The sequence below is a fragment of the Falco peregrinus genome, chromosome 7 (assembly GCF_023634155.1).
Source record: "Falco peregrinus isolate bFalPer1 chromosome 7, bFalPer1.pri, whole genome shotgun sequence".
NCBI lineage: Eukaryota > Metazoa > Chordata > Aves > Falconiformes > Falconidae > Falco > Falco peregrinus.
The window spans coordinates 9,291,427-9,306,150 of NC_073727.1; the positions used below are offsets into that span (position 1 = coordinate 9,291,427).

General features: G+C 38.4%; 1 protein-coding gene across 3 annotated transcripts in view; it reads left to right on the top strand.

Moving 5' to 3' along the window:
* The window catches only part of LYST (lysosomal trafficking regulator), a 96,798-nt gene that overhangs the window by 24,415 nt on the left and 57,659 nt on the right, over positions 1-14,724 (top strand). For all 3 annotated transcript variants that reach the window (XM_005239146.4, XM_055809899.1, XM_055809900.1), the window contains exons 2-6: positions 1,920-2,004; positions 3,289-3,487; positions 5,826-5,916; positions 8,703-10,785; positions 12,403-13,435. In XM_005239146.4, the coding sequence (XP_005239203.2) occupies positions 3,296-3,487; positions 5,826-5,916; positions 8,703-10,785; positions 12,403-13,435 (3,399 nt within the window). In that variant the 5' untranslated portion in view covers positions 1,920-2,004; positions 3,289-3,295. The remainder of the gene's footprint in view (positions 1-1,919; positions 2,005-3,288; positions 3,488-5,825; positions 5,917-8,702; positions 10,786-12,402; positions 13,436-14,724) is intronic.

Sequence of the window (14,724 nt, forward strand, 5' to 3'; positions counted from 1 at the left end):
AGCCTTATCGGTAAGTTGGGTTTCTGTAAGGCTGTGGATGAGTTGTGTTGTTCCCAAGCATTCAAAGCGGGGGCAATTATTAGGAGCTTGCCTGGGGAGCCTACAGTGTTTCTCTCCTTCCTTAAGGAGGTCGTTCATGTCATGGTTGTGCTCATTGCAATTTAAATTTAAAGTTGAAGTTTTTATTTACTTGCCACTAGAGAATACAAAAATAATGAATGTAATCTTTTTCTTCTTTCTCTTTCCTGTCCCCATTTCTCCCCCCCCCCCCCCCCCCCTTAACTGTGGGTATAATATGTGTTTTCTGAGTGGTGACCTAGACCTCTGTAGTTGAATGTTTTTGAGGCAGTTCTTGGTAACCACCCTTTGCATTCCCATTGATAGCAAATGATTTTTTGTCTCTTGACCACGTCTAGAGAATGAGGTTTTAATGTTTAGACGACCTTGCAACTGGAGCACCCCAGTTCGTGAATGCTTTAGTAAACATGGTTTGCACAGTTCATCTCTGTGTATGCCTGATGTGTCAGTGGATGTAACTTTTCAGAATTTTAGGGCTTTGTTAGAAACTGGACTCAGTTAAAATGTGCTTAGTGTCATAGAACACAAGTATTTTAACACTTCAAAAAAACCAAAGTTGGCAAAGGAAGACTAGTAAGTCCTGTTACCATTGAATGGCTAAGTAATTAGCACTTGAAGATTGAAAATGGTAGCAAGAAATGCTGAGAGGTTGTAGAAATAACCATTGCCTCTGCAATTATTGCTCTCTCTTACAGGAAACAGCAGAGAAAGTATTCAGCCAGTCAGATAAAAACATACATTAGAATTTAAAGCATATTTAAGGAGCTTTTCAATCTTGTTTAAGTAAATGAGTCTTTCAGGAGAATTTAAATAGCTTTTTCCTGTTTGTAGGTTTGATACACTCTAAAGATGTGAGGGGAAATGTAATAACTAGAAACCTGAAGTTTTAAAATAAAACAATTACTAAACCTTTTGGCAGTTTAGCTTCAAGCAAGGAATATGGGATGCTGAGGCTTTATGGATGCATACTCTCAATAGCAATAATTTTCCCTGAATTGTTACAGAATCTTCTTGCCCTTTGTGCAGTGCACATGAAGACAGGGCTGGTGTATATTGCTTTGTTTTTCACTTTTTTGCTGAAGCATGTGTTAGGGGTAACTGTCTTAGTATTTCTGCCCATTCTGGAACAACTTGGGAGATTGCTTTTCCCTAATATGATCTTAATCTTTTCTTCACACCTAATTACAGTTATAACGGGTAGTTTAAAGTATTTATCTTAGGGGGGGAAAAAAGCAGTGCCTGTTCTGATCCTCTGTTAGGATCGGAGGGGGTTAGAGGGGTAGGGAAGAAGTAGTAACTCTTAAATTGCTTTAGTAGACTGTACCAAGCAGATACAATGCTGTTCCTCTCTGATATTACTAATTACATCTTCCCCAGCGCTTAATGTATTAAAGAGCATTTATCTGTCAGGACAAAATAGAAGGACAGTTTAAAATGCATCTATGTCAGCACCTGACTGCATAATTCAATTTCTCATACTACCCATCACTTGTACCTAGAGCTGCAAGTGCTTCAAGTATTATGTATCAGGTAGTCATCACTAAAATTCGTACTGTTTCTAGAGAGAAATGTTTAAACTTGCATGACTAGCTCATTTTACATTTTAAAAACTATTTAACTTTATTATGTTAACTTCCCTTATATGCACCAAGTATTTTCTCTGTAATGGAATTTGTTGTGCACAATCATAAGCTAAAAGCGCAAACTAGAGCTTTACAGCTCAAAACCACCCCCAAACCCAAGGATTCCTTAGAAACTTTAAATAGCTATCATAAAATGAGTTGCAAAACCAAAATAAATTGTCTATTTATAATTATGTGTTTTTCTCTTTTTAAAAACAGGTGATCCAAGGGTGATATTTCCAGCATATATTTGCTTTTTCTTCTAGATAGAGGATAAATGTGTTAAGTTGAAAAAGTAATTCTGGTAAGAATTTTCCTGTTACTTCTGCGGTGAATGTAATTATAAGTATTCAGTCTTGCCGCTAAAAGGAGTTTTCTGTGCCATTAGTGCTAGTGAACTTGCTCTTCCTTACAAGATTTTATATTTTACCTAATAACTGCATGTGTTTCTTGATCAAGCAGTATTAATCCACCCGTTATATTTAAATGTTATATCGGAAGCTATTTGGCTCTCTTTTTGCATGTTCTGTGCTTAGATATGATGAAAATATTTGACTTCTGAGCATTTTGCTTCAGCTGCTCATACAGAAATAAAAGGAATTAAATATGCCACAGTATGCATTAAGTGGATTTTATTTGGATTAAATGTTCTTGTTTCTATAGCAGCCATTACAGATTTTTGGTTTTGTTTTGCTTTCCTCAGTGATCCTCTTGAGTTTTCTACAGCTGAGTCTTGTGTTTCTTGTCTCGTTTGATTTAAAAGTTGTTTTAAATGTTTCAACGTGTACTAGTGCTGAGCAATGGAAGAATTCTGTGGCACAAGGGAAAACAGAAGTAATTTTTAGAAGATAAAGCAAATAGATGAAGTGTGTGAGTGCCTTGTGTGCATTATCTGAAGTAAAATCAATCAGTTTGAGAATCAGTACCGATGCTTTTGGTATTTTCTCCTGAACATGTGTACTAGAAGTATATCTTGAATTCAGTGCTACAGCGTACTTAGTGCCATCCTCTCGGTTTTGCTTGAAGGAAAACACAGTGATAGCTGGTAAATCTAAAGCATTGTATTTCTGAAACTCCCACATTTATCTTAACTCATTATTTTTTTCCTTTTTTCCCCTTGAAACAGTCTGCATATTGTTAGAATACATAACGTGGTAAAAGGTGTAATGTGTTCAAATAAACTATTAAAGAACACTTCCTGTATAATGCTGCGTAAGAGCGGCCTGTTTTCCCCTTGTGCTTCAGCTGAAGAAGCAGGTGAAGGTTGAAACTTGCATTCAGGTTACAAAGGAAAGCTTGAACAGTTGTTGGCTTTCATTTATGCAGTGGGAGGGAATGCTGTGTGTCATGGGCTTTTACCTGACAGATTTATAAAATGAGTTTTTGGGGTTGTGAGCTGTTAGCTAAAGTTTCACTGAAATTCTCTAAGCTCATCCTTCCCATTCCCTTGCACCCTGCATTGATACATGGATCCCTCAGTCCATGCTTTGGAGGTGTATGATACAGGGAAGGAATGCTCCTCTCTTCCCCTAGTCTTTTTTTCCATAAGGAATGTATTTTCTGACGGATTTAATTTCTGTACTTACAGCTCAGACATGAGCAGTGCCAGTAACTCACTGGCACGGGAATTCTTGACTGATGTCAACAGACTGTGCAATGCAGTGGTACAGAGGGCAGAGGCCAAGGAAGATGAAGAAGAAGAAACTCATATGGCAGCACTGGGACAATACTTGGTTCAAGGCCGTGGGTTTATTTTACTTACCACACTGAACTCTACTATTGATCAGGTAATAGTTTTTTTTCTTACTTGGTTATAATTTTTGTATTGAGTTTTGACTGTGGGGATCTGTCTGGCTCCTGTTCTTCTTGGTGCTGGTTTTCTTGCCTTTTCGTGGTAGAGTGTATTACTTAACTGTGAAGACTAGAAATTCAAAAGGATGTGTTGCAATTGCATTCTGTCCTTCAGCAAAAACAGAAAAATAGCTAATCATAAACCTGTTTGCCAGTTGATATTGATGGTTGTTGAACTTCTGACAAGGTAAGGCGTGTATGAAGATGAAGCATGGTAGCTGGGTGGAAAGAGGCAGTAGGTTAGAATTTTCAGAAGAAATGAGTGTTTGCAGAACCTCCAGCACAAACTGACAGTTCTGAGTTTGGGAAAGGTCCTCCAGGTTTAAGGCAATTAAATAAAATACGCACCCTTTTATTTTGAGTCATGAGATATATTTTTATTCCTTAACTTGTTCTTGAACATAATAAGAAATTTGTAACTTTAGCTTGAGAGAAAGAGAGATCAAGAGATCGCTTCAGGTGATCAGTTTACACTATTTTTTATATAAAGTCTAGCATGCACTCCTGTAGCTGCATATGTCCATTTTCTTCTCTTCTTTCTCTTTCTCCTCTCCGACACTACTGGATATGTACTAACCAACAGGTAGGATGGGATGCACGTTAGGTCTTTGTGCTTTGAAACTACAAATCGCAGTGTTTAAAAATAATGAGCCAAGTCAAACCTGGTTGAGTTTATTCAGCCCTTGTCCTGAGTGGGGTGAGCTGTTAATGTTGGTGAAATTCATCCTGGATGTTTGCTTTTCCTTAACGAGGTGACTTGTGCTAAGACTCTAGTCAGGTCTGCTGGCTTGGTTTTGGATTCCAGGAGGTGCACTGGCTAAACAGTAAATCCACAAGACTGCAATTATATGTAGTAGGTAAGAAGAATCCTTACTGCTTCTACAGCTGTGGGTTTTTTTAGGTGTCGCATGAGTTCTGCATAGTTGCTGTTAATGGAGGCTTCAGAACTAGAGCAGCTGGAAAAACAGCTGGTGCTCATGTCAGAAGAGAATGGGGGAGTCCATGTGCCTCTTCCAACAATACCCTGCTTCTGAAGTAGAAGAAGAAAAAAGCTTGTAGCCTTCCTCATGCAACATCACAAATCAGCAATTATTTTCTAAGGAAATAGTGTTTTTTTAAGAAGGTAGGGGAACAGGAATTTGATTGCTGAGAGTCAAATTCTGGAAGTATACCACTGAAATTCAAAAAATTGATATTTTACTTTTACCATTCTTATTGTGCTTTGAATGCCATATTCCTCATTCTCAGCAAGAGTAATTAGGAATGTGAATACCTTCAGTAGCAGAAGAGAGTTCAGGGAATGACTTTGAAAGAGCTTAGTTTTCAGGTCTAACTGTATTGTATCAATAGCTCTAGGGTTTTTTAAATGCCATTTAAATTAGAAGTCTCATCAGACAAATATTAACTATTTAGTGTATGGCTATCTATATATAAAACTGAATATATTTGTGTTATATATAACCATTTAAATTGCTTATCTCAATGCATTTTAATTGCTACCATAAATTTTTGGAGAAGGATGTTGCTTCAGCTGCATATCCCTGAATGATGATAACTAACAAAATGCTCAAGTCAGCTTTTTGTGTTTGAAAATTCTTGATCTTTAGGACTGAAACAGTTCTGATAGTGCTGTCCATAGCACACATAAGGGAATTGTGTTTGAATTCTGTGCCTTCTGCTGTTCCTCTCTGCATTGTATTTCTTACATGTACGAGTCTTAGAATATCAATAGGAGTGAGGCATTTTTTTAGTGGTTTTTTGTGTTTTTTAAGAGTAACCTTCCCTCTTTCCTCCCATGTAACTTCACTTCTCTAATGTGAGTTGATAACATCAATTAATAAATGTAATCTTTTTTCATTTGCTTAAGGGTATCCCTTTGGAAAAAGTAGAAAACTTCCCATAAAGTGTGTTGAAGTTACGTTTTTGGAACGCAGAAGTTTCAGACTTGTCTTGGGCTCCATGTTGGCATTGTTTAACTAAACATGTTCCTTGCTTCTGACTTTTCTGGTTTTGTTCATTGGGTGAGGAATTCCTTTAAGAGTGATTGGATGAGCTTTGTATAGAAACAATTGCAGAGGTGTAATAAATATCTTAGATGCTTTCTGATTGGCTCTAGTTAATGATTATAGATAGCACTCTTTGCAGTTAGGTCACTTTTTCAGCACATAAAACAGCAGGAGGGCATAGGGAACTGCATGTTGAATAGGCTTGCAAAATAAAGGTCAGTCTGTTTTAGAAGTACAAAATGTTTTGTCTTTTGTGTTCTGCACATAGGAGCTGACATGTCGGGAAGAACTTCTCACCCTCCTCCTGTCACTTCTGCCATTGGTGTGGAAAATCCCTGTTCAAGAAGAAAAAGCAATAGGTATGTTTTAACACTTACAGTGTTAAGGACCTAAAAAGTGGTTTATGTATTACCACAGAGCCTAGGAATCCCTTCTAAAGAGTGGCAGTTAATTGTAGTACGTAACCCTCTTAACATAGAATGGAGATGTGGGTTCTGCAGAGAATTTAAACTGAAATACCAATGTTCTGTCAGCGTATGAGGAAGATCAAAACTGTACAGAGAAGGTAAAGTCTTTTGGTCAGTGTGAAAGGCAAAGCTCGCATTACTCTGCACCTGAACTTGATGGTGGTGAGACTTTTTTCAGATGATTTGGGGGGAAAAGATATTTCAAAGAGTATGTGATAATTTGGCTAATGTGAAGTGTTTCATGATGAGTAGAAGGGGAAAACATACAGATTCTTCTTAAAAACAAAGTGATAACATGCTGACACTAGAGACACAATGGGACAGACTTTTTCTTCTGAAATTGAAGAAACAGGAAGTGGAGAACAAGCTTAAAGCCAACAACAGAGTATGAAAGAAGTGCAATGTTACCAGGGAGGCAGGCCCTGAAAAACAGAATAATACTGGGTGATCAGCACTAGGCTGCGTTCCTTAGAACATACGACGTTCTGTGTCAAACTGATGTGCCAATTGAGGAATCAAATCACAAGGGTTCAACTGCCAAAGAGTCAGTTTAAAGTGAATTAAAGTGAAAGATGATACAAAATAAACTCTTCAGTACAAGAAGTGAACAGGAAATGGGAGTGATTTTTCCTTTGTTTCTTTGTTGGAGTTTGTTTTGTTTTGGGCTCTTGCATTTGTCTGATGCGTTCTTTTCCTTATTAGAGGATAAAATAAATAGGATGAAGTTACCTCTGTTTGAGAGGGTTCCTAAGGATTCTTACCTGAAGTTCTCCCAACGTTGTTTTTCTATTTTAAACCCCTGCAAATTGAAGGATTTTTTTAATGTTTGTAGACTGGGAGTATCTTTAAGTGCCAGTTTCATAGCACTCTTCTATAACAAACTTCCCTGCATGCTCAGTTGCATCATTCTTTCATGCTCCTGGAAGCATGATTGAATTGAAGGAGTGATTTGGTTATCTTATGAGAGCTTAGTGACTTTTCCAGGGTTAGTTTAAAATACTGTTGTATAAATAGGTTTTAAGACGTTCTGGGTTTGCTCTCTACATAATGTACAGTGTCTACTTCTCCAAATTCCCTCTCATAGTGTCGGTGCAGTAAACATGATGTAGCCAGTTGTGCACTAAGAACTTTTTTCTTTTTTTGGGCTGACACAAATCCACCTGTATTAGGCAGCTTTTTTCATTCCCTGCAGGAAATACCCTTTGGTTGATGAAGTACTCCTGGTTAATTTCCTGCTTCCAAAGCAGGTGATGTTTCCTTCAGCATCACAATTATGACTTCATGGAACAGCAAGGCACAGTCCATGCTTGCACATGGAAGAATCTTTTCTTTCAGTTTGATTAATATTTGTGGCCATTGTGTAGGCTTTTAGGGTTTTGTATGGGGTGGGGGCTGTTATTGTTAACTATAAAATTTTTCGAAATACTGAACTTACTGGATGGTAGATACTTGCAGTTGTTTTACGCTAGGTGTTTTACTGCCCAAAGCATCCAGATACAGTTCTGTCACTGCTTAAAAATGATGATGGATTTAATCCAAGAACATAAAGAGTTCAGCTGCTTGCTTTCTCAACAACGTGATCTGAGTTTACAGATACAAATGAACCAGTAGTACCTGCATTTTATTCCTCAAAATCTTCTTGCTGATTCAGTCAGATTTCAATTTTATATTTGCTATTTTATACTGTGTATTTGAAAGTGTTTTTTTGGCTTGGCTTTTGTGGGAATATTCAGCACCCTAAACATTATTCCTTTCCATCTCCCTCTTGCCCCTGAATATTTTAAAATTCATTACTTCTGTTTCTGCCTTTTGTGTTGGGAACAATTAATGCTGTTAATTAATGTTAAAGGCAGAGGTCTGTATACTTGAAGGTCTGCACTGTTTCTAAGCAGAGAAATTTTTTTTTTCTATCAGAACTAATACGCTAACAATTCATGCATTCTAAGAGGACTGTGAGTTAATGCCCCCAGATCCTGTAGCAGCTGAGTTGCAAAAAGTGGCCAAGTTGAAAGACCACCTTTCCTCCCCTTAGAGTTTTTTATTTTCACTTGTTGTGGGATAGGGCTGTTTGGCAGTACTTATAGTGAGACTTTGAATATATCAAATGGTATATACAAAGTAAATATTGCTTAGAGTAAGTGTCTAAAAGTGCTTCCATAGCCAAGTAATAGAGGAGATCTCAGCTGGTATCCTGCTGATTCATAGTTTACTTTTGTATTAGTCTGTCTTAAGTTATCCAAATTTAAATTGAATGTAACTGGAGGCTTGTGGCTATATTGTTCGTTTATATCCCATCTGTAACAATCCAAAAGGCTTTCAGACTAAGCTTTCTTACCATTGCTTACCAAAAGAGTCCTTTCATCTACCTTGATACCATCATTTCTTAAGAGAATGGAAAAGCTGTGCCTAAAAAAAACTTATAGGAAACTTTCTAGCACATTCTTGTCTAACCCTAGTTAGAAAATGAGCTAATCTGTCTAGGCGTTGAAAATAGCCAGTATGGTTCCTAAATGTGAATTGTTGCTGGCTTTTTTTAATACTGAAAATATCGGGCATAGGTATATGCAAAACCATGACCTATTAAGATATGAATGTTTCATATTTTTAAGCTGGAAGTATTAAACTGTAAATATTCCTGAATATTCTTTTAATGTTCCTTTGTTATTCTGTTTCAACAGATTTTAATATACCCTTTACAGTAGACATATGCCTGACCAAAGAGAATAATTCAAGTTCTGTGAAATCTACTCAGGAAAAACTAGGCTTAGATGGAAGCACTCGTTCACCTCTTCAGACTTCTGTAAAACTAAATGCTCGATCTCGAAAAAGTGGACGTCTGCGCAAAACCACCCATCGTTACTCTGTGCGAGATGCAAGGCGATCTCAGCTGTCCACTTCAGATTCAGAAGGCAATTCTGATGACAAGACTACTGTAGTAACAAAACACAGACGCTCCCAGTTACTGCAGCCTTTTTTAACACATCCAGTTAGGGGCAGCTACCTTGTAGGGAGAAGTGATTGCCTACCTGCAGAAGCGGTACCAAATTCTAATTTTGATGCCCCAAATCCAGAAAGTTCCAGCAAAAATATTCCAGCACATGAGCTAAACCCAGGGATTCTGAATGAGCCAGTTGCAGGAACTGCTGAGAGCAACATGAATAACTCTCCTTTTGACTTATGCCGTGTCTTACTGTCTCTCCTAGAGAAAGTATGCAAATTTGACATTATGCTGAATCACAGTTCTGCTCTTTCAGCTAGCGTGGTGCCCACTTTGACAGAGTTCTTGGCAGGATTTGGAGACTGTTGCAGTGTTAGTAACACAGAAAATGAAGTAGTTTCTGCAGGGTGGACAGAAGAACCTGTGGCTCTGATCCAAAGGATGCTCTTTCGAACAGTGCTGCATCTCATGTCTTTAGACATTAGCAATACAGAAACAATGCCTGACAATTTACGAAGAAACTTAACAGACTTACTCAAAGCAGCAGTAAAAATCAGAACTTGCTTGGGAAAGCAACCTGATCCTTTTGCTGCAGGATACAAGAAAACACTACAGCAGCCAGTTCAGGATGACTATGTATTTTCTAGGTATCATCACAGAGCCTTGCTTCTACCTGAGGTCATAGAAGGGGTCTTGCAGATTTTGATCTGCTGCCTACAGAGTGCAGCCTCCAATCCGTTCTACTTTAGCCAAGCTATAGATCTGGTTCATGAGTTCATACAGCATCAGGGCTTTAAGCTGTTTGAAGTTACAGTGCTTCAGATGGAATGGCTCTGTATGAAGAATGAGGGAGTAACGGGGGAAGCCTCAGAGCATCTGAAAGCCCTAATCAACAGCATCATGAAAATAATCAGCACTGTCAAAAAAGTGAAATCAGAGCAGCTTCATCAATCAATGTGTACGAGAAAGCGGCACAGACGGTGTGAGTACTCTCACTTCATGCATCACCACAGAGATCTCTCTGGGCTGTCTGTATCTACTTTTAAAAACCAGGGTTCCAAAAACCCCTTTGAAACTGCTGATGGAGAAATTCATTATCCTGACAGATGCTGTTGCGTTGCTGTTTGTGCACACCAGTGTTTGCACTTGTTGCAGCAAGTTTCTCTGAGCAATACCTGTGTTCAGATTCTCTCGGGTGTACATAATGTAGGAATATGTTGTTGTATGGATCCAAAGTCTGTGATTGTCCCGTTGCTTCATGCCTCCAAGTTACCAATATTAAAAAACTTTCAACAGCACATACTGAACATCCTTAACAAGTTTATATTGGATCAGCTGGGTGGAGCAGAAGTTTCTCCAAAAATTATACAGGCGTCCTGCAATATATGTACTGTAGACTGTGATCAACTTGCTCAGCTGGAAGATGCCTTGCAGGGCAGCACTAGTGACACTGGTCTTGCATCTAGTTCCTCTTGCAGAGTTCAGGGAATTCTGCCTAGCACTGGATCTGAAGATATGTTGTTGAGATGGCATGCACTGGAGGCTTATCAGGACATTGTTTTTGAAGAAGACAAAGTACGCGGCATGCAGATTGCAAGCCATATTTGCCACTTAATTCAAAAGGGAAATGCAGTTGTCCAATGGAAACTATATAACTGTATTTATAATCCTGTGCTTCAGAGAGGTGTTGAGCTAGCTTGCCATGCTCAACAACTTGGACAAACTACAGCTGATAAACACACACGTAGTTACCATAGCCAGTATTTGCCTTCTGAAGTACTTCAGATTTATTTGCAGACGCTCCCTGTGTTGCTTAAATCCAGGTTGGTTGATTTTCTGTTTATTAATGGAAAACATGCTAATAACATGGAGAGCTTTTTAGATTTGTTACTGATCAGAACAGTTTTATTTGGGCTGTAGGGCAGCACTTGGATATCGCAGGGGTGGCAAAAAGGTAAATGCTTGAATAACGTAAGATGTAATCCTAGATTCATAAACCCCAGAAAGTGAGGGCTCTCTACTGATGGATTAGGCCTTTAACAAACCAAAATGTGTAGAAACAAATAAAAATCTTTGTACAATGTGACATGCTCTTTGCCTCTTGATTCCTCATGCTAAAGTCAGTCAGGAATGTTGTACGGATTGACATGTCACTGTTCTGTGGGGATAGTTTCCTGATTTGTTTCCCTTTCCCTTCTAGAATGGTCTTCTTAGAAACCAGCCACCTTTCAAAAATAAGGCTTGAGAGGTTTACTTGCTTAAGTTTCTTAATGTTACTTGTGTAAGTTTCCTAATTTACAAAATCCTGTTCATTTAATCATAGGGTTTTTTTTAAAAGGAAACAAATGTACAAACATTCTTCCAAGGCATGAAATGGAAAATTTTCTATTTATTAGTGAATTGATGAAATAGTTGTGTAATACAATATATATTCAAAGCTTATTCAAAATATGAATGTGTCCTTTTGTGCAAGAAAGGTTCTGATCTTTTCTGTTGGAGTCCTGATGAACGGAAGTGAATTTATTAGGGTTATCTGGGGCAATTGTAAAGAATAGATCAGTATTCCAGGTCATGCAAACGATAGTCTTAATATTTTTTAACTCTTACCCTAACCTAAACTGTATTAGGAACCATTAATTTTTGAAAGTGCACTGAATGGCAAAGAGGCAGGAGAAATAAGATTGAGGTTTAAAAAAGGGCAAGCTAGCCTATTTCCTTCTGACTTAAAGATGGGAATATACAAGTAAATGATTCATTTGATTCTAGAGTGTGTAACTCGGTTAAACTAAAAATCTGACCCTGTAGGAAGGAGATGGGAGGGTAAGGAAGGTGAATGTCTATAAGCAAATATCGTGCACCAAGATGCTTACAAATCCTTACCCCAAATTCTATATGAACTCTGTGTAATACTTGGAGTAGAAAGGAGGGGAAGACATACCTGGAAACAAATACACTGAAAGGTTTTTTAACATTGGACATCCTACTGTAACAATTGCATAAGAAGTTGTGCTTGGAAAGTTTTCCTGAATTCTGTCTTGAAATACATTGTCCATGTAATAATAGACATAGCTAGTATAAAGTCTTAAAACTTCAAGTTTATTTGAGAAGGAATCTCTGCTTTCTGGTGAAATGACAGAACTGAATGTCATACATCATTGATCTAAATTTTAGAGGTAAATCAATATTTCCTGTATTGCATCTTACAAAAAATTGAATTTTCTACTACCAGATGGATGATGCTTACTTGGGATTCTAGAATACAGCAGACAAGTTCCTCTTCTCTAATTTACAGTTTACACTAATTCATAGAGATTACTGTAAACATGAACGGTCCTTGGTGTTGCTCAGGTGTGTAGAACAGGGTTATTTTTGGATGTGTAATCTGAACTACATGAATTTGTGACTAATTTATAAGGTAACTTATATGCTTTCTCTTGCAGGGTAATTAGAGACTTATTTCTGAGTTGTAATGGAGTGAATCAAATGACTGAGTTAAATTACTTAGATGCTTTAAGAAGCCATTCTTTAAAAGTGTTAGAGACTTTGATACTCTGCCTTGGTGATCAGCAGAAAGACCAAGCAATGCCAGAACTGGAAGGCCTGAACAGTGAACCAAAGGAGTCTACGTCTGACTTGCCTGCTTCTCTTTGTAGCCAGCATGCCGTTTCAGAAGTTCCTCAAAGCCTAAGCAAGTTTTATGCTGGCTTGAAAGAGGCTTACCCAAAAAAGAAAAAGTTTGTGTGCCAAGACATACATGTCAACACAATAAACCTATTCCTCTGTGTTGCTTTTTTATGTGTAAGTAAAGAAGCAGATGGTGATCTGGATTCAGCTAATGACTCTGAAGATACATCAGGATATGACAGCACAGCCAGTGAGCCATTAGGCCACAAATTGCCCTATCTGTCACTGGAGAGCCTTACTTTGCCCTCTCTGGAACATATTCACAGGGCTGCAGATATTTGGTCCATGTGTCGTTGCATCTATTTGTATAGTTCAGTTTTCCAGAGACAGTTCCATAGACTAGGAGGCTTTGAAGCATGCCACAGATTACTAATTCTGATAATTGAGAAACTTGCAAAAAATAAGGAAAAGGAGCAAGAAAAGAGGGGAAGAGTATTGAGTGAAAGCAGAAGTTCATATGGGAGTCCTCATGGTGAGCTTCTCAACAAGGATGATGGGACTCTTCAGTTGGCTAAAAGAAGGGAGGTGCCACAATCGGAGCTTGATAGTGCTGACAGTCTTGCTGGTGCAGAACAGCTGGTGCCTGAATGTGTCTCCTGTGACAGCACTTTGAGTAGGGAACATGCTTCAGTTACTTCGGTTGCCAGTCTTGAAGGGCTAAAGGCTACTGTAGGAGAAGAGACTGAGTGGGCACTTCAAGGTATCAGACTCCTAGAAGCTCTGCTGACCATCTGTCTACACAGTGCAAGCACCATGCAGCAGAAGATGGAAGTGGAGATGTTTCATCAGGTACTGTGCAACTTCCCTTAGCTTACTTTACTCATATTTGTTACATACAGTATTATTTTAACAGTAATTTAGTCAAAAGTAGTTCTTTTTAGGGATGAAAAATAAGCTTGTGCTCTTATGGTACCATATTTTTTGTGAAGTACTGAAAGCGTACAGTTAAATGATGTGCTCGGTAGCCAGGGTAGCGGTCAGCAGGCACGAAAGAATCAGTGTGGCTGGATGAACAAACTGGCAGTTGCTATTTCTGGGGAGGCATTTTCCCATGTGTCAACTCGTCACTTTTTGTGTTTGGTAAGATGCTGGTAAGGATACTGTACCCCTCTGCTTGTTCTCAAGGTGATCTTTGTTCTCTGCTCTTTTGGGTTGGATCCCTGTTCATGCCAATTCCCTACTTCTTGGGGGCTGGGAGAGAGCCTCCCAGAGTAGCAGATCAATCTAGGCCAGATGAGATTTTATTTTTTTCCTTGTTTACTTTTTTGAATTGTATTTCTGGTTTATTTTTGATATATTTCTTATGGTTTGGGCCAGCGCTGACAATATGGCTAAGGGTTGAACTCAACATCAAATGCTGTTTTCTGAATTAGTGTATCTTGAATCCCAGGGAAGGCTGTGATCATGGCAGATTAAGATTCTGTTTTTCTGCATAAAATTCCCCTAGCAGAGGAAAAGGATGGTTTCCTCTGACTACAAAGGCAGTAGTAGATGTTAACAACTATGAATTGCTGGCTGACAGTACCTGTTTTTGTGTTGGGGTTTTTTTTTCTGGTCAGTTATGGCCTGCTTTTTCTGTTGTGTTTTTTCCCCTGTGTAGTCTGCTTGTCCAGCCTCACATATTCCAGAGGGTTTCTGAGCTGGTAGGTTTGGAGCAATAGGAGAGTCTTTGGGTTTTTTGAAGTAGTATTCAGTGGAGATTGTGTATAGCAGAGGAACACTGAAAGCTGCATAGGCAAGGTGTGAGTGTTAGACATAGTTACTTAAATACTGCATTTTTGATGATTGTTCTGAGTGGAGCGTGGTGCCTGAGAAAGAGGAATACTAGAGGGCACTGGTACTGAAAGGACACCTGCAAAAACTATTACTTAAACCTTAAAGGTGAAGTAATTCAATGTTCCACAAAAAGCTGTTAATTTAACGAAGACACCTTCACTGTGCTTTAATGTTTTAATTGCTTTCTTGACTTTTACTTGACAGTTTGTTACAAAAGCAGGAAGTATTAGGTACAGGAGAGAACTGGAAATTGGGGTTCTGTCTGGGCCACTTGCTATTTTTGTGAACTTGGACATGTTACC